Genomic DNA, 19,170 nt, shown 5'->3' on the forward strand with positions numbered 1-19,170 from the left:
TGGCTAAAATGTTGAGGTATTTGAGTGCCAGCACTAGTGGCCTTGCAACCCGTCTGGTCTGTTCCAGTCATGCGGTAGCATTTGCTATTGCATGTTAGCAAGAAGATAAGGTTGAACTCTCTTGTTTACCATGTGTTTTTGTAAATGTTTTGTGTCAATATTTGTTTTCTTATTTTTCATCATTTACATAATAAAACAAAACTGGAGAAAAACAAAAAAGCTAGCTCACTAAATAATAATGTTTACAATCACTTTATTTGCTTTGTCTATCCTAAACAATATAAACATTTCTAATTGAAGCTGTGTTTGTTTTGTTAACAATAGCATTCGCCATTGTGACTTAGCATGTTAGCAGGCTTAAACAAACAAAGAGCAAAAAACAAATGGCTAGCCTGCTAGTTAATACTCACATTTACAATCTTCTCATTCGCTTAGCCTTTCTTAAACCATAAAGACTTTCGTTTGTGATTATGAAAACAAAAATTGGGCTAAAGGGTTAAACCATTTAGCCGCTAGCAGCGTGTTGCTAATCATCCTTGCACCCCGTCTGGTCAGTTTCGGTCATGCGGTAGAGGTCCACACCCTCGGCCATGAGGAGGTCTTGAGCGTAGCGTACAGTTTCGGGCGGTAGGAAGCGAGAGCGTCCAAGAATCCACGCAAACTCCACGTGGAAAATGCGCAGGATATCAGTGCACGAGTACACCACCGCTACGCTATCGTAGTCCGTGCTCAGGATCCAGTAGGGACTGTACGGAGTAACTGAAAGCAAAGCACCACCGATCGTTATTATTTTGGTCAAAAAACCCTTAACACATCGCAACTGGATTGATTACGTTACTAGCTAAAATGCTTACTTTGAAAAGCTCTGAAAGACGCAACGTAAGAGCTACATCTAGGGATATTACCAAATAGATAGCTTATGCTGCTAACCTGTTTTTTGACAATCTATAGCTGGCTAGAGAGAAAAATAGAAAAAAAGAAGCCTATTGATAAAGAAAGGTAGCAAGAAAGAAAGCTAACTAGAATGCAAGCTAGCATTAAAGCAAGCAAAGAAAGCAAGAAAGAAATAAAACCAGCGAGAGAGAAAGCTACATGGAGTGCAGAATTATTAGGCAAATGAGTATTTTGACCGCATTATCCTCTTTATGCATGTTGTCTTACTCCAAGCTGTATAGGCTCGAAAGCCTACTACCAATTAAGCATATCAGGTGATGTGCATCTCTGTAATGAGAAGGGGTGTGGTCTAATGACATCAACACCCTATATCAGGTGTGCATAATTATTAGGCAACTTCCTTTCCTTTGGCAAAATGGGTCAGAAGAGGGACTTGACAGGCTCTGAAAAGTCAAAAATAGTGAGATATCTTGCAGAGGGATGCAGCACTCTTAAAATTGCCAAGCTTCTGAAGCGTGATCATCGAACAATCAAGCGTTACATTCAAAATAGTCAACAGGGTCGCAAGAAGCGTGTAGAAAAACCAAGGCGCAAAATAACTGCCCGTGAACTGAGAAAAGTCAAGCGTACAGCTGCCAAGATGCCACTTGCCACCAGTTTTGCCATATTTCAGAGCTGCAACATCACTGGAGTGCCCAAAAGCACAAGGTGTGCAATACTCAGAGACATGGCCAAGGTAAGAAAGGCTGAAAAACGACCACCACTGAACAAGACACACAAGCTGAAACGTCAAGACTGGGCCAAGAAAAATCTCAAGACGGATTTTTCTAAGGTTTTATGGACTGATGAAATGAGAGTGAGTCTTGATGGGCCAGATGGATGGGCCTGTGGCTGGATCGGTAAAGGGCAGAGAGCTCCAGTCCGCCTCAGACGCCAGCAAGGTGGAGGTGGGGTACTGGTATGGGCTGGTATCATCAAAGATGAGCTTGTGGGGCCTTTTCGGGTTGAGGATGGACTCAAGCTCAACTCCCAGTCCTACTGCCAGTTTCTGGAAGACACCTTCTTCAAGCAGTGGTACAGGAAGAAGTCCGCATCCTTCAAGAAAAACATGATTTTCATGCAGGACAACGCTCCATCACACGCATCCAAGTACTCCACAGCGTGGCTGGCAAGAAAGGGTCTAAAAGAAGAAAAACTAATGACATGGCCTCCTTGTTCACCTGATCTGAACCCCATAGAGAACCTGTGGTCCCTCATCAAATGTGAGATTTACAAGGAGGGAAAACAGTACACCTCTCTGAACAGTGTCTGGGAGGCTGTGGTTGCTGCTGCACGCAATGTTGATCGTGAACAGATCAAAGCACTGACAGAATCCATGGATGGCAGGCTTTTGAGTGTCCTTGCAAAGAAAGGTGGCTATATTGGTCACTGATTTGTTTTTGTTTTGTTTTTGAATGTCAGAAATGTATATTTGTGAATGTTGAGCTGTTATATTGGTTTCCCTGATGAAAATAAATAATTGAAATGGGTATACATTTGTTTTTTGTTAAGTTGCCTAATAATTATGCACAGTAATAGTCACCTGCACACACAGATATCCTCCTAAAATAGCTAAAACTAAAAAAGCCCCACTCCAACTTCCAAAATATTCAGCTTTGATATTAATGAGACTTTTGGGTTCATTAAGAACATGGTTGTTGTTCAATAATAAAATTAATCCTCAAAAATACATCTTGCCTAATAATTCTGCACTCCCTGTAGCAAAGAGAGAAAGCAAGGAAGGAAAGAAAAAAGCTCAGCAGGAAGGAAGGAAAGAAAGAACCAAAACTCGGAAAGAAGGAAGGAAGGAAGAACAAAGCTTGGATGAAAGACAACTAGCGAGAAAGAAAGCAAAGGAGAAAGAAAGCTAGCAAAACAAAATGCTAAATGAAAAGAGAGCTATAAAATAATATAGCATGAAAGCAAGCCAGCAAGAAAGAATGCTAGCGAAAAGGAAACTTGTGAGAAAGCAGCATAGCAAGATGGCAAGAATGAAAGCTAGCAAGACTGAAAGAAAGAAAGCCAAAAAGAATGAAAGCTATCAAAAGATAAACTAGCTAAATAGCAAGCTAGCATAAAAGCAAGTCAGAAAGAAAAAAAAGGTAGCAAGTTAGCTAAAAAGAAAGTATGAAAGAAAGAAGGAAAGAACATAAGCTTGGAAGAAATAAAAATAGTAAGGAAAGAAAGCTAATGAAAAAGAAAGCTCGCAAGAAAAAAAGCTAGCTTGAAAATAAGCTTGCGTGAAAGCAAGTAGGCAAAAAAAGAATGCTAGCGAAAAGGAAGCTAGTGAGAAAGCAGCATAGCCAGCAGCGTAGCAAGAAGGAAAGCTAGCGAGACTGAAATAAGGAAAGCCAAAAAGAATGAGAGCTATCAAAAAGAAACTAGCTAAATAGCAAGCTAACATGAAAGCATGAAAGCAAGCCAGCAAGAAGAAAAATGTAGCGAGAAAGAAAGCTAGTTTTAGAGAAAATAAAAGTGAAAGTAAAATAAGCTTGCATAAAAGCAAGCCAGCAAGTAAAAAAGAATGCTCGCTAAAAAGAATAGAATATAATTTACTTTTATTGTCATTCTTTGTAACCATGCACACAGAATTAAATGCCGATACACCTGACCCGTACAGTTAAACTGTAGCGAGCCGATGCAGCCGCAGCCAAACAGGGCAAAGCCATTTTAGTCATTAGGTGACCAAAGCCCCCAATTCCAACCGTTAATGCCAAGCAGGGAGGCAATGAGTACCAATGTTGTAAGTCTTTGGTATGACTCGGCCGAGGCTTGAACCAGCGACCTCCCAGTCTCAGAGCGGGCGCCCTACCATCTAGGCTACTGAGCTGAAGCAAACCTAGCAAGGCAGCAAGAAAGAAAGCTGAAAAGAACCAAAGCTATCATGAAAGAAACTAACTTAATACCAAGCTAGCATAAAAGATAAATGCTAGTGAGAAAGCAAATTAGCTAGAAAGAAAGCTATTGATAAAGACTATAGGAAAGTTAGCAAAAAGGAAAGCTAGCAAGAAAGAAAGAAAAAGAAAATTAACAAAGAAAGCTAGCTAAAAGCATGTAAGGTAAAAAGAAACCTACTGAGAAAGAATATAAATAAAATATTGTTTTTATTATTTTCTTGGTTTTCTTTCTCTTGTTGTTCAGGAAAGAGCTAAGCTAATGGCTAGGAATTGCTGTAGTGGATACACGAGTATCTCATTTTCTTCATTCAGCATGACAAGCACATAGTTATCTTCACAATGTCAAGAAGCTAACAAAAGACTTTATTGTCTCTTCTTGATTTCATTTCAGACTCACAATAGGAGAAGCTAACTCCCAATTGCGCTGGTTGTCTTGCGTCCGGGACCACCGCTGTCCCCTCGGCTGTCCTCACTTTGTCTTTGCTGCAAAATAAAAAATGGAATTATACAATTATAGATTTATATTATATAATATGTGTCTGAACTCACTAAAACTGCGAGTTCAAGACCCGAATGGTTCCGTCGGTTCTGATAGCGTAGTTGGCCTCGATGCACTTGCCCCTCTCGAACCTGGCCGGCAACTTGGCGATCTCGTACCACCTGCCCAGGTACTATAAAATGGGCAGAGTTAACATCAGGCAGGTAAATGTGTGAGGGCAATGGGGGCAGGGTAAGCCCCAGGTGAGTGTTCGCACGAAGATTGCAGAGTGGTCGAGGGTGGACTTCATCCTCAACCAGGTGATTAGGGCATACACAGAGAAGGGGTTATTGTGGGCCAGGTGAGTGTGGGCAGACAAATGGGGCGGTGTTAGCCTCAACCAGGCGAGTGTGGGCGGGCAAAATGGATGGGGTTTGCTTCAGTCAGGAAAATGTGGGCGGACAAAGGGCGCAGGGTTTGCCTGAAACAGGTAAGAGTGGGCAAAAAAGGGGATGAATTTAGCATCATCCAGGTAAATTTGGGTGGCCATAGGGAGCAGGGTTAGCATCAACCAGATGAGTGTAGAGTCTACACTGTAGGCAAACAAAATGGAGGGTATGGTTGACCAGGTGAGTGTGGGCAGACAAAGGGGTTAGGGTTAGCATGGGCCAGGTGAAGGTGGACAGAAAAATAGGGAGGTTATCCTGACAAGTGAGGGTGGGCGAACAAAGATGGCGGCATTAGCCTTGGCCAGGTCAGAGTGGGTCAAGAAAAGGGGCAGTGTTAACATCACCCAGGTGAGTTTGGGTGGACAAAAAGGGAGATATCCTTGACCGGGTGAGTATTAACGGACAATTGGGGCGGGGTTAGTGTCGGCCATGTGAATGTGGGCGGAGTTTACCTGCTGTAGGTTGAAGTTGGGCTGCACTTTGGGGGTAGGGCATGCCCCCCAGCGGTACGTCTGTGCCCAGGTAAGGGGGGGCACACATGCCAGGAGGACCAACACAGCCAGCATCATTGTTTACCCTTCAGATATATTTGGGTCTAGGGAAAAAAAATCGAAAATTCCATTCTGTACGACACAGACTCTTATTGGAATCTGAGCCGCGGCATTGTTCTGGACAAACAAACACTACCTGGTTGTTCCAGTTTGGCTACTTTTGTGGAACAAGCAAATAGGAATTGCTCAATACAATTAAATAACAAAAAAAACCCATTATGAAATATAACCAGTGTTTATCTGACAAAACTCTAGAATCTTAACACAAACTTTTGTACTTGTTAAAGTGCCCACATGGAGGGAGTTTGAATGGAAAGTAAAAAAGCGATTCTTCTATACACCCTCTATCACTTCAAAATATAAAAATACCTCAAATCTATGTTGGCGTAACTGTGGGAGGGTCGCAGATTTTACGCATATTTTCTTGAATTGTCCTGTAATATTAAATTTCTGGAGAAGTATTCAGACAGAAATAAAATTTATTTTTGGTTGGGAGTTGCGGTTGGACCCAGTGACCTATGTATTAAGAATTATTGACTGGTCAACATAAATATATACTAAAGGTTATGCTTCTGGTAGCAAAGAAAATGATCAGTGTCCTGGCTGAAACCACAACCTCCTGACATAAAACAATGGAGAGACAAATTAAAGCAAGACTTCAACTAAAACTAGATCAATTCGAGAAAAGATGGAAACTTATCAAACAATGTTTACTTGAAGTCTAAACACCTCACTTTTTATTTTATTTATTCTCTTAACATTTTTTGTTGTTGTTTCTTTTGTTATTTATGGGTAAGTCAATTGTATATATTTTTGTTTATGTTGGAGGAATCAAACCTCTGTCAAAATGTGTGTGAGAAATAAAAAGTTATTAAAAAAAGTGCTCAAAAAAACACACACAATCCTAGAACCAATACATAATTGTTTCACCGAGTAAATAATAGCCAAGTGATTAAAAAAACTACGAACTTGCATATTCAAAATTAAGTATTTTACCTTATGGAAAGAAAATGAGTCCTGCCGTCTCCTCCTCTCAATACAAATAAACGCAGTGTAGCGCTTGGGGTGTGACGTCATTCAAAAAGTCGCCGTTGATTGGCTCTGTCGCAGTGCTCACTTAGGTGCCATTCCTGCTTTTGCCACTAGATGTCAAAAAGTTCCGTTTTATTTTGCCTGATTTTGTTGGTTACGTCATAAGGCATTTTGACGTTTTAATATCCCCACCCCAGCGTTTCATTTATAAAATATCTAATTATTTTATATCATATATTTACGAGGAGAAACACTCAATTGTTTTTTTTTCGTTTGTATTTGTTTACGTCACTTCAAATAGGCAACAAAGCACTGTCATCTAATTGAATAAAAAATGAAATTTGAAATAAAAATCATGCACATTAAAACCTTTTGTGCTCATTTGATAACATAAACTTTAAAAATGATTAACTTTAGTGAAAAAAATAAAGCAAGCTATCAAGAAAGAGAGATTGAAGCTATGAAAAATAAATGATTGAGCTAGGAAGCAAAAAAGCCAGTAAGAAGAAAAAGAACACTAGAAAGAAAAATGAAAGCTAACAAAAGAACGCATGCAAGAAAGAAAACAAGTAAAGTCATGTTTATTTCAGGAAAGCTAGCAATCAAGAAAGATGATAGATCACAAGAAAGAAAGCGAGAGAGAAAGCAGGATAGCAAGCAAAAAAACAAAGATGAAAGTTTTCATGAAAAAAAGCTAATGAGGAAGCAAGCTAGCAAGAAAGAAGTAAGCTAAAAAAAAGGAAAAGCCAAAAAGAAATTAAAACTATCAAGCAAGAAAGCTAGGACAAAAACAATCTAGCGATACAGAAAGGTGAAATTTAGATGGGAAGAAAGTTAAAGAAACAGTTGGATTATTAAAATAGGTCACTGAGTATGTTGTCACCATAACATAGGTTTTCCAGGTATGATTAGTTTATTATTTAGTAATCACACCATTACTTCAATAACAACATTGCTCACCTAGTTGTTATGAATGCACTTATGTTCATCCACATATTTTAACAAAGTATTTATTTGATGTACCCTTTCATATCAAAACTTTCCCGGCAATAATCTTCCTATGAGTAGGCCTCTATCTTATCATACAACCTTTAAAATACAGCTGCGACTAGTTTTAATAAAGGGCTCTTGAATAAGATGTGTTCCTTTATTTGCCTGTTGAAGTTTCATGTTCCATTTTGCAAATCCACACCCCTTTCCTATAAAAACTGTCGTCAACAATTCTCGATGCCCTTTTTGATTGTGAGAAGTGTCTCCTGATCAGACCGGCCCAGAGTACTCTGTTTTATCTTTTTTTTTTTTTTTTACTTTGTGGTAAATGTCCTCAACTTCAATGCTTTTCTCAAGTCAAGTCAAGTCATGTTTATTTGTATAGCCCTTAATCATAAGGAGTCTCAATAAGCTGCTCAGCCTTATTATTGCAAACTACAGACAATTATTACACCATCCCCTGATCTAAAACCTACATGAGGGCAAGGAAAAACTCAAAAAGCTCAACATAAGGATAATAAAGAAACCTTGAGAAGGGACCGCACATGAGGTAATCCCCCTTACAGGATGACCAGGCTGCAATGGATGTTGCAATAACAAATAATACACACAAATTGTCAACATGAAATATAGGTCATTCATAAGCTCCATAATAGAAGTGTGTTTTAAGCCTAGATTTAAACAGTTGCAGATCAAATCTCAGGGGGCAGAGCATTCCACAACACAGGGGCCCGAATGGGGGGGGACGCTCTCAAACCTGCTGATCTCTTCTTGGCTCTTGGGAGCACTATTAGACCAACCTTCTCAGAGCGAAGGCTCCGGACCAGAACATAGGGGGAAATTAAATCTGAAAGGTATAAGGGAGCAAGTCCATGCATGATTTTGTATAATACTACCAGAACATTAAAATCACAGCTCAAGCTAACAGGGAGCCAATACAGGTTGACTAAAATCAGGGTAATGTGATAAAACTTTCTTGTCTTAGTTAAAAGCCTCGCTGCAGCATTTTGTACAAGCTGCAGGCTCTTTATTTTGGACTTCGGGAGACCGGAGAGTAGTGCATTACAGTATTCGAGATGGGAGGTAACAAACGCATGAATTGTAATCTCCGCATCGGACTGGGGCACCAATTTTAGCAATGTTGTGAAGATGAAAAAAAGCTATTCTAGTAATATGACCTAAGGTGTGTTTAGAAGGACAGATCGGGGTCAAATGTGACACCCAAAATTTTGAATCCCTCTGGGTGATATTACATTTGTCAATATTAAGAGCAGTTTTTGAGAACAAGTCAAGGCACGATGGAGGATTCCAAATTCCAACAGTTTAGTGGGGTAGAATCCTCCATCGGAAGATATCGTTGAGTCAGCTGCGAAGCAATGGAAACTGATATTAGACATGCAAATAATATCACCAAATAGAATAGAATATACCTTTATTGTCAATGTTACAACATGGGATATATTGTGACAACGAAATTGGACGTGGCACTCAGGATCCACATTTTACAGTGAGGACAAGGAAAACAAAGAGATAAAGGAACAAAGAAGATGTTTGTACTGTCCTTGTTGTATAGGCTTTTTTTTCCTCCGGAGGGGGGGTGTATGAGGGGGTGAGGGACAGACAGAGATGGCCGGATCCAACTAGATGTTTTATCTTACTGTACACACGGTCCAGTGTTTTTTTCCCTAATTGCTCAGTCCATGTATTGAATGGATTTGGGAAGTACAGTCCTTAAACATGCCCGATTAAAGTCGCCGGCGACGATAAAAGCTCCGTCGGGGTGTGCAAGCTGCTGTTTATTGATAGCAGCGGGCAGGAGATTTAGCGCTATGCTAACGTTAGTATCCGGTGGAACGTTAGCATCCGGTGGAACGTAAACAGCAAGCACAATGACCACAGATAGCTCTCTCGGTAGATAGAAGGGTCTACACGATACTGCTAGAAACTCTACAGGTATATCGAGTGAGCAGAGTGTGTCAATGATTCGGCTGTTATTGTAGCGCATAGTCCCCACCCGTTTTTACCGGAGTCTCCGTCTCGTTCGTGCCGGTGAAGCGTGTGTCCTGCTAGTTGGACTGCGGCGTCGGGGAAGCCAAGACTCCGTGATGACAAAAATTCTCCAATTTCGGACGAAGCTGTTGGTGGCGATCCGCAGCTCAAATTCACTCATTTTGTGGACGATGGATCTGGCATTGGTTAGGAACATGCTTAGGAGCGCTGGTCTGTGTGGTCGCCTTCTTAGCCCAGGCCCAACCGGCAGCCTTTTTCTTTTGCTCCGTCGTTGTCGGCAGGCAGATCACCCAGGGAGATCCGGTGGTCTCTGTATATCCCTCGGGATGTTGTGGATGTTATTGTAGTTGCGAAAGGAGTCGAAGGGAAAATATGAGGAATGAAAGAACACTGAAAAACAAAAGACAAACTGGAGCCCGTGAAGCCGCTGCACTCGCGCACGCCGCCATCTTGGAATCTAATGGAAGCATGTAAATGCTGAAAAGAAGGGGGCCAGGTACTGAACCCTGTGGAACACCACAGGTAACACTAAAGGGCTCAGATGTGATTTAACACAATGCGTCCTATCTGAGATGCAAAAAGAATCATTCAGCTTTATTTTTCCAAAGTCCTTATACTCCGTCTTGTCCCGGAAAAGAACATGCGGAGAGACATCGGATTGTCCATTTTGCCTTTAAAACCTAGTAAGAAAACAAACCAGCAAGTAAGATGAATGCTAACAAAAAAGAAAGTTAGCAAGAAAGAAAACAAGCTAACCAGCAAGAAAGATAGCAAGAAAGCAAGCTAGCAATAAAGATGAAAGCTAGCAGGAAAGTAACTTAGTAAGAAATAAGCTAGCAAGAAAGATGAACCCTAACAAAAAAAATGAGGCTATTAAGAAAGAAAGCAGGCTAACAAGCGAGATAGCTAGCAAGAAAACAGGCTAGCAACAAAGAAAGATGAAGGCTAACAGGAAAGAAAACCTGGTAAAAACAGAAGCTAGCAAGAAAAAAGTAATCTAGCAAGACGGAAAATGGGCCTGCGAGCGAGAAAGCTAGCAAGAAAACAAGCTAGCAATAAATAAAAATGAAAGCTAGCAGGAAAGAAACCTAGTAGGAAGACTAGCTAGCAAGAAAGTTTATCGCTAACAGATAATAAAGTTAGCAAGCAGGAAATCAGGCTAATGAGCAGGACAAGAAAGCAAGCTAGCGAGAAGAAATACAGACAAGCAAAAAATTAGCCATAAAGCAAGTTAGCAAAAAAGGAAGATGAAAGTTAGAAGGAAAGTAACCTAGTAAGAAAACAACTTAAGAAAGATGGACGCTAACAAAGATAAAGCTAGTAAGAAAGAATGCAGGTTAACAAGTGGGAAAGCTAGCAAGAAAACAAGCCAGCAAGAAAAATGAACGCTAATAAACAATAAAGCTCGCAAAAAAGCAAGCTAGCAATTACAAAATTAAATTACTTGTGAGGTTCATGAACAAAACAAAATAATATTAATATTTATAAATATAAATAATAATTTATAAATAAATATACATATATATATATATATATATATATATATATATATATATATATATATATATGTATATATATATATATATATATATGTATATATATATATTTCTGAAACTACATTTTTATTAGTCGTAAACAAAACAGACAACACTCACATCATATTAATATGATTTATTTCCAGTGTTCTTGGAAAGGGGCGGGACATGGAGGGCGGGGCATTGCACTGACGTCAGCGCTACGCAAACAACACATGCTTGGTGTCTCTTTCAAAATAAAAGCTTGACCAAACATTTCAATTCCTTCTTTACAAATATTTGTAGAAATTGGTACAAAGTAGAAGCAAAAGAGGCACTTTTTTTGTCTTTTTTTTTTTTTTGCTTTTGAGGACAAAATATCTGTCATAAAATATATATATATTTATATATAAGGGGGTGGTGTTGGATCAGAACATCAAAATAAAGACCCGACATAAAAAATGTCCATATACTCGTAGATCAACTATGTTTTTGACATAATTGAACTATATTTGTCAGGCTAATCTCTGAACACGAAGCAACAAAACAAATCAAACATTCCTTGCCCAGTGTACCAGGATGAGTTTATTTATTTTTTGTATTTTCTTTTCGCTGTGAAAATGTTCTTAAATATTTTTTTTATAGCCCCAAAATGGACTTCAAGGAAGACAACACTGCAATTATATAAACTACCATATTTTCCAGACTATAAGGCTAACCTAAATAAACAAAAACAGATTCCAGAAAATTCTTAATACGCCATACAATCCAGGGCGCCTTATAGGCCGGAAAATACGGTACATAAAATTGGAAATGCTTAAAGTCCTAGTATGCAAAACTTGGCACCTTTCTCCAATGCAGACATAAAAAAACAGTTCATATGAGCACAACGTAGCAGAAAGTTACCGGACAAACATGGCGACGACCTTAGGTAGGGATTCCACTTCGTAAAAAAATAATACAAATGTCTCGACCTATGATTTTTTTTTAAAAATAAATATTAACATTGATATGATAGTTCATGTAGTTTTGCCCATTCAAATCAATGTATTTTTTTACTATTTTTTTGTTGTATAGGAGGCATTAAATATTACACATTGTCCCTTTAATTACAATTAATATGGTAATAATTTATTAATGAACCCACCTTAATGGCAAAAACAAGCTTTAATAATGTCTGTTCTATGAAATAAGTTTTCTGACCCTACCCTAACACAGTACAGTAGTTTTAATTGAATGTTTCTTATAGTGGGGTGAGCCTTATACATGTATTTTTTTAAGGTGCGACTTATATTATGGTGTGCCTTATAGTCCAGAAAATATAGTACTTGTTTTCCTCCAGGGGGGGCTGTATTTAGTGCTCAAAGAAAGACAGAGGTTATCTGCTCCATCCAGGTTGCACTATTTGTCGCCCTCTTGTGGTAGGTATAGGCAATTGAAAATACTGTACACTGAAATTCACCTTTTTGGATTTTTGTCATTTTTTGCAATTTTCAAGAATAAAACAGGGTCATATTTACTATAAAATTTTGAAGAGAAGAAGCTTTTCGACCCAACCGTAATGTAGTGTTTTGCTGCCATTTTGTGGCTATGAACATGCTTGTAACTATGAGAGAGTTCCATTCATCTATTATATGCACCGCTTAGTAGGGTCGCGGGGGTACTGGAGCCCATCCTAGCTATCCTCGGGCAGTGGGGAGGAGACAGCCTGAACTGGTTGCCAGCCAGTCGCAGGGCAATTAGAGAGAGTTGTACATTCTTATTTGTGATTACAATTAAAATATTTTTTCCCTCGTCTCTGGTACCGTGACTGAAAATAGTGTGATGATAGAATTAAATTTGAGATGGGATTTCAGAGGTACTGGTAGAAGCGCGAGCGTACCACTTGCACCCCCGGCAGCTTTTGGGGGTGGGTGTCATCCCCCGGCGAAGGTTCACTTTTCCCGTTAGAGGGGGCCAAACGGGGGCTCTTGTCCGCAGTTACTCGGTTGGCGTCCCCTGCCGGGACACCAAGCCAATCACGGATGCTGAAGTCCTGCGAGGCTCTACGGCGGACCCCGGGGGAGGACAGAGCTCGATCGACGGGACGGTCATGCCAATCGGCAAACTGAGCAAAGTCCCTCTGCCCGGCCATGGTGTGACGCCGCCGGACGTTGTTCCTGCGGCGCACCTCCATGGGGCGGGACTTAGGCGGGAAGGCGTCTTCGGAAGAAGCGCGTAGACGGGAGCGCAGGCGTTCAGCGATTTTCAGGTGCCAAGCGGCTGTTTCCGGGTGGTCTGATTCGCTGCGGGAGGAGGAGCTTAAGCTGCCTGTAGACCGCCCCTTTTTCATGACATCCAAAACCCGCGCCAAGCGCGAGGACACCTCAACGCCGGTCGCAACCTCTGCCGATGACTCGCTATCCGTTTTATTTCGAAGCGAGCGTCTGCGAGAGAGCGTGTCACATTGCATCATTTTCTGCGTGGCGAAGAGGGGTCGCCCCATCGTTTTGGCCCCGCCTCCTCGGCGCGGGGTCGACTGGTTTTCGGTGCCCGGCGCGAAAACCGGGAAGTCGTTCTCGCTATCAGTTTCCACCGGGCGTCCTTCGCTAATCAGCTCGCTACGCTCATCATCCGCCTCCTCGCCGCCTTTCGGGAAGGTAACAGAGGAAGTAGTGGAGTAGTCCGAAGTGATGGAGCTCACATCCAGCTCACAGCCACCCACTGCAGGGTCGGAGGACCCCTCTACACTTTTGGTCTTCGCTGAGGCCCCAGATTCCAACGTGCCCAGGTCGGACGAGGACGAAGTTTTAGCCTGGGAACCTCCGTCCAGTAGGGGGCGCCTTGTTGCTTTCAGCGTCGACTGGTCCTCCCTGTCTGTCTTGGCGTCCCACTCTTCACCATGAGGGAGTTCTTGTTTAGGGAAAACCGCATCCAGGTCGTCATCGGAGCTGCTGGTCTGCGCTTTTTCTTTGGACTTTTTCCTTTTGCGGCCTGCCGCCGCAAAAAAGGATGAGACCAGGAGATCTCGGCTGCACTGGTCCTTTCCTGAGCCCCAGGAACCCTGCAAACAGAACACTTTCATCTTAACCAACTGGATTTATTCGAGTATGACAGTGCTTTTCAATTATTTTCTGTCTAGGATGAAGAAAATATCTTGTGTCCCCTGAAGTGAGAGTGCCTCTGCCCCCTAGTGTAGTGGAGGTGCACTTGTACTTTCTCTAGGATAATTTAAAAAAATTTGAGAACCACTGGTGCATGATAATAATAATAATAATAATTTCCTTGTATTGTCATTCTGTGTAACAATGTACACAGAACGAAATGTCGATTGCACCTGACCCGTTGTAGCGAGCCGATGCAGCCGCAGCCAACAGAGGGCGCCGCCGACCACTTTTTAAGTCTTAGGAATGACTCGGCCGGGGCGCGAACCACCGACCTCCCAGTCTCAAAGCGGGCGCCTTACCATCTAGGCTATATATAATTAATATTGGAAAAGTACAAAGCAGATTTCATATAATACCAGTTCCTGATTTTGACTCTTACTCTGTTGTTTTGACAGCCTTGTGGCAGACAATCAATGTTGCTGTTCTTTGATATCCACACCCATTACAGCAGATCTCTTTTCTTGTAACCTTGAAGATTTAATAAAAAAGAGGAGGCTTGAGTGCTCTTTTTAGGTGTTTAGCAGAAAGTGTGAATGTAATTATCTTATCGGAAGGCCCCTCACTCTGTCCCCCTTGAAAGTTCAAAATCCATTGATGTCTTCTCTCTTCATTTTGAGGTTATACTAAAGATTAAACAGTGTATAACAGGCACTTGTGCGTCACCACCATCGCATCTCATCTCATCAGCTGCACCGCTTATCCTCAGTAGGGTCGCGGGGGTGCTGGAGCCCATCCCAGCAATCATTGGGCAGTGGGCAGGGGACACCCTGAACTGGTAGCCAGCCAATCGCAGGGCACACCCGGACAGACAACTCGCTCACTCATACCTAGGGACAATTTGGACCGGCCAATTCACCTGAAATGCATGTCTTTGGAACGTGGGAGGAAACCGGAGTGCCCGGAGGAAACCCACGCAAGCACGGGGAGAACATACAAACTCCGCACAGTAAGGCCGGGAGCTGGATTTGAACCCACGCAGGAGGTTCCCACGACCTCAGAACTGTGCCGCACACGCGCTAACCACTGCGCCACCGTGCTGCCTCACTTGTGCGTCACACGAACCCAATTTATTTTTATTTTTTTTTAATTAAAAATTGGGATTCAGGTTTGCTTGACTTTTTCTCAGCTAAAACTAAGCACTGTAAGTGACAAATGTCGAACAGGTGCGGCCATGATTAAAAGCATTTATTGACGACGGAAACTGAACACAATATACCCTTTTACAATTTACAATGTATTTAGTTATTTAATTTTCTTTTTTTGGTGTTTATTTATAATAATAATAATAATAATAATAATAATACTACATTGTACTTTGAAGCGCTTTTCAGGATACCCAAGGTCGCTGTACATATAGTTGGACACAATAATAAAGCTAGAGAAAAACAAGAGTAAAACAAGCAAGTAATAAATAGCAAATTAAGACGAATCTGTTTTCTCCATTCTCTAACATTCATCTCTGGTACCTTGACTGAAAACAGTGTGATTATGGGATAAAATTGAATGCCTTTTCATGCGTCGTCTATATCACTGTGGGTCTAGTGGTTAGGATTTAGCACTAGCTTGGCCTTGATGCTAGGTTCTTAGCTTGGCCTTTAAAGTCACTATCTTTGATTTTTGCATTTCGGAGATGGAATATGAGCTTGCTCTGTCCACTCCACGCATCGGCCCGGTATTGCAGTACCTCCGGGAACGGTGCATTCGCAATGATCGCAGCAAGGCTTTAGGGCTAGGCCCTTAGCTTGGCCTTTTGGCTGAGAGTAAGTGTCCCGGCTCCTTGGCTTTGTAGCGTATTATGAACTGACCGATAACGGATAATGGATAATGAATAACGAAGATAGATCAATAACCCTTAAAAACCCCAAAACCCCACTCAGTGCTGCAACCCGGGTTCAATTACCGTTGCATCTAATGTTCTCAGTGTGGTCTTGTGGTCTCTTAATACTGCAATATACTACTATAAAACCTCCTGTATAATGTACACCCAAGCGTTTGAATTATTTTTATGTAGAAGTCAGTGTCACAACATTTTCACTTCATGGTGTGGAATAAGTGTTTTTTAACCTCTTTATAACAATTTCCCCACCATACAACACAAACAAATTATATATATATATATATATATATATATATATATATATATATATATATATAAGTAATTGACATTTTGCGGTTTTCAGGTTACGTCTCTAAGATGCCGGTCTGCCGTCGGCCCACATCATAAAAAATGCTGGCCTGCTATTGTTTTGAAATCAGTTTTCATTTGAATCCGCCATCGCAGTTAATAACCCCCACCCAAGTACATCCACCCGCTACTCCACTCACCTCTCCTTTTTAGATTTCTTTACGCGTATCAATCTCAACTCACCTTTGACTTGGCCGAGTCACTGGTTGGAGAATCTGCAAAACAACAGGAAAAAAATGCATTAGAGTACATCAAAAATCAAGTTTTGGTGGCGAGTGGAGGAAAAGCGTTTCAATGGAGCGATGAAACGACACAATACAGTAGTGATTACGCACACCATCGAGGACCATGCTGGACACTCTCCCCTAAAAAACGGGAGGGGGGATAGCGCCCCCTGCTGAGACAACACAAAAAGCGAGGAAAGTGTTTGCCATGCAGAATGAACACAATTGTGATGAATGAGACTAGATTTGAACTCAGATGTTGGGAACCTTTGTGACCCAAAGAGCCATGAATATTTAAATTTTTTTTGAGAAAGCCATATTTTAAAAGACAAAATTCAACCGCCAAAAACCGCTCCCAGACAAAAGCGAATTATTCAGCGCATTTTATTTCACTGTGTGAAGTTTCATTATTTGATAAGATTTAAACATTTGTTTTAAAACAAAGTGCAAGAAAAATTATTTTGTAAAAATGTCACAAAATACTGCAAACGAGAAGGAAACATACATATTTTACAGAGAAGTGTGTGCTTGCGCTATGCATGCATAACTCTGCCTATCTCTACCCCTCACCCAATCAAATCGTTTTGGGTACTTTGCTGGCTTTGATGGGTATGGGTGTTTACAACTTGTTCTGTGGATTTTCATCATATAATGTCTTAACAGTGAACATATATTGTTTAATGAGCGTCCATGTAAATGATTCCTTAGTGATATACAGTCAAGATGGGGTATTTTGGTGTGACACCGAGATTGTAAACTGGGGTTGAGACTGTGTCCAATATATACTGGCCTGAACCAAATGCATGTTCCTCAGTCTTGTTCAGGTCACATTTGGAACAATTCAGGAAAATAACAAATGTCTTTTATTTGATCTCCCAGCCGGATGTACTCATTAAAATAGCCATAGGTTCTCGGCCCCTGTTATAACTCATCTTTCCTTTTTTTGGTTTGAACAAATTTCCTTAGCCTCACTCCTAATAATAATAATTTATAGTAACATTGCAATAACATTTGTGCAGATACTCGCTACAACGGGTCAGGTGTATCGACATTTCGTTCTGTGTACATTGTTACAAAGAATGACAATACAAAGGAAATTATTATTATTATTATATATATATATAAAATGGATTATGCAATTATTTGAAAAAACAAACACAATTTTTGTGCAGGACAATATGATATTATTTTTCCTCACGCTGAGGTTTTGAGTTTTTCCTTGCCCGCATGTTGGTTTAAGATCAGGCGATGGTGTAATTGTAATCCTGTGCAGTCCTTTGAGACAATTTTGTGATTAAGGGCTATTTAAATAAATGTGAACTGACTTATTATTCTTTTTATTGATTTTGCAATTAATCAACTATTAATACATAAATATATATATATATATATATATATATATATATATATATATATATATATATATATATATACTTAAAAGGACATTTATATGATTTTAGGACATACCTAGTTTTTATGATCCTATTTTACAATATTTTACATTATTTGTTTCTCCAGCTCACACACAACATGGTATGATGGTTGCCGTGACAACAGTGTGTTGATGACAAGACGGTGGTCACAGAGGGGCTCGCTTTACGAGAAGAGGACACATCAGCAGAGTAAGGGGAGGAGCCTCCAAAGGGTCTTCCCGCTCCGTTCTTATGAAATTTTTGCCTTTAACAGGGGTGTCAAACATGAGGCCCGCTGCCCGCCAACAGATTCAATCTGGCCTTTCTTTCTGTCTTTCTTTCCCTTTTTCTTTCTTTATTTCTTTCTGTTTCTCCCTTATTCTCTTTATCTTATGCTCTCTTTCTGTTTTTCCTTTCTTTCACTCTCTCTCTTTTTTGATGTACTGGTCCGGCCCGCAATAGTTTTTTTTCCTTATAGGTGGCCTTCGCGCTCAAATGAGTTTGACACCCCTCGTCTAATAATGTGCCCCTCTGCGCCACCCCTGGTGCATATGATGGTTGGACCGGCGGCTGAGCGTACCGTGCCGTCTCTCTCTGCAGAGGGGGCCAGCTACGAAGCATTTGAGGAGAGACAGCGGAGAACTTTTTTTCAGATGCGCATAGAAAACCCTACCACACGGGGGCGCCGTACTGTACCGTGAAGCTGCTTCCTTTCTGTTTTAATTAACCGCCCCTCCCTGGGTTTTTCTTTGGGTTACCCTTATTAAAAGAAGTGCAGATTCCTGCAGACTAGGCAGCTACATCTCGGGCAACAATCTTGCTTCTTGCTACAGTTCCATCCGTCCATGACGGACAAGATGGAGTCCATGAGTGACATCACGGCGTGATAGACTCCGCCCACTTGGCCTGCGTCACAGATCAGTATGCAAAGCCTTTAGGACACCCGACAGAGCCTCGCTAGTGGAGACAGAAGGTAGGAAAAGTAGGTGGCCTTTTTTAACACGGAACTCTGCAAATAACGTTAGTCACAGCCGCAGAAGCTAGTGCTTGCAAAATGAAAAGAAAAAAAGAAAGATAGCACGTCTCGCCCTCAGCAAAATGCAGATAAAGTTGTTTTTGAGAAGAAGCCAAATGCAAAATGAAAACACTCAACCAACTTCCAAATGTCTTTGTCATGAACTCAAAATGTGTGGTTTTTAAAAATGGACCAAATTGGCCTGTTTATAAAGTGCATGAAGTTTTACATGATGTATTTGTGAAATGATAGATCTGTCTAAAAACATTGCTGACCACAATCACAAAACCTTAAATGCAACAGGAATCGAACCAGTATTGCGGCGATGAGAGTG

At 40.9% G+C, this 19,170-nt stretch overlaps 2 protein-coding genes and 1 pseudogene across 8 annotated transcripts in view; 1 reads left to right on the forward strand and 2 right to left on the reverse strand.

The window, feature by feature from the left end:
* Positions 1-236: 236 nt before the first annotated feature.
* On the reverse strand, positions 237-6,468 carry apodb (apolipoprotein Db). Its single transcript, XM_088322605.1, has 5 exons — positions 6,305-6,468; positions 5,210-5,352; positions 4,380-4,501; positions 4,228-4,313; positions 237-759 (listed from the first exon to the last, which is right to left on the reverse strand). The coding sequence occupies exons 2-5, from the start codon at positions 5,324-5,326 to the stop codon at positions 527-529; spliced, it is 558 nt and encodes a 185-aa protein (XP_088178731.1). The 5' UTR covers positions 5,327-5,352; positions 6,305-6,468; the 3' UTR covers positions 237-526.
* A 6,238-nt stretch (positions 6,469-12,706) lies between these two features.
* arhgap21a (Rho GTPase activating protein 21a) overlaps positions 12,707-19,170 on the reverse strand; it is a 97,310-nt gene continuing 90,846 nt past the window's right edge. For 5 of the 7 annotated variants that reach the window (XM_088321902.1, XM_088321901.1, XM_088321900.1 and 2 more), the window contains 2 exons: positions 16,369-16,400; positions 12,707-13,897 (listed from right to left, as the gene is read on the reverse strand). In XM_088321902.1, coding sequence (XP_088178028.1) covers positions 12,707-13,897; positions 16,369-16,400 — 1,223 coding nt within the window. Of the gene's footprint in view, positions 13,898-16,368; positions 16,401-18,401; positions 18,779-19,170 lie in introns of those variants that run through there. The other 2 variants (XR_015847510.1, XM_088321903.1) reach the window with 2 other exon arrangements.
* Positions 15,555-15,706, forward strand: LOC148348073 (U2 spliceosomal RNA; annotated as a pseudogene).

Source organism: Urocampus carinirostris, chromosome 18 (assembly GCF_059441175.1).
Source record: "Urocampus carinirostris isolate Australia breed hairy pipefish chromosome 18, RoL_Ucar_1.0, whole genome shotgun sequence".
Classification (NCBI taxonomy): Eukaryota; Metazoa; Chordata; class Actinopteri; order Syngnathiformes; family Syngnathidae; genus Urocampus; species Urocampus carinirostris.

What these genes read in the sequence shown, in the direction of transcription:
- apodb (XM_088322605.1), bottom strand. Translation starts at nt 5,326, where the DNA reads ATGATGCTGGCTGTGTTGGTCCTCCTGGCATGTGTGCCCCCCCTTACC. An exon ending in CCAACTTCAACCTACAGCAG is followed by an intron (nt 4,502 to 5,209) that starts GTAAACTCCGCC and finishes CCCATTTTATAG; the next exon opens with TACCTGGGCAGGTGGTACGA. An exon ending in GTCTTGAACTCGCAGTTTTA is followed by an intron (nt 4,314 to 4,379) that starts GTGAGTTCAGAC and finishes TTTATTTTGCAG; the next exon opens with CAAAGACAAAGTGAGGACAG.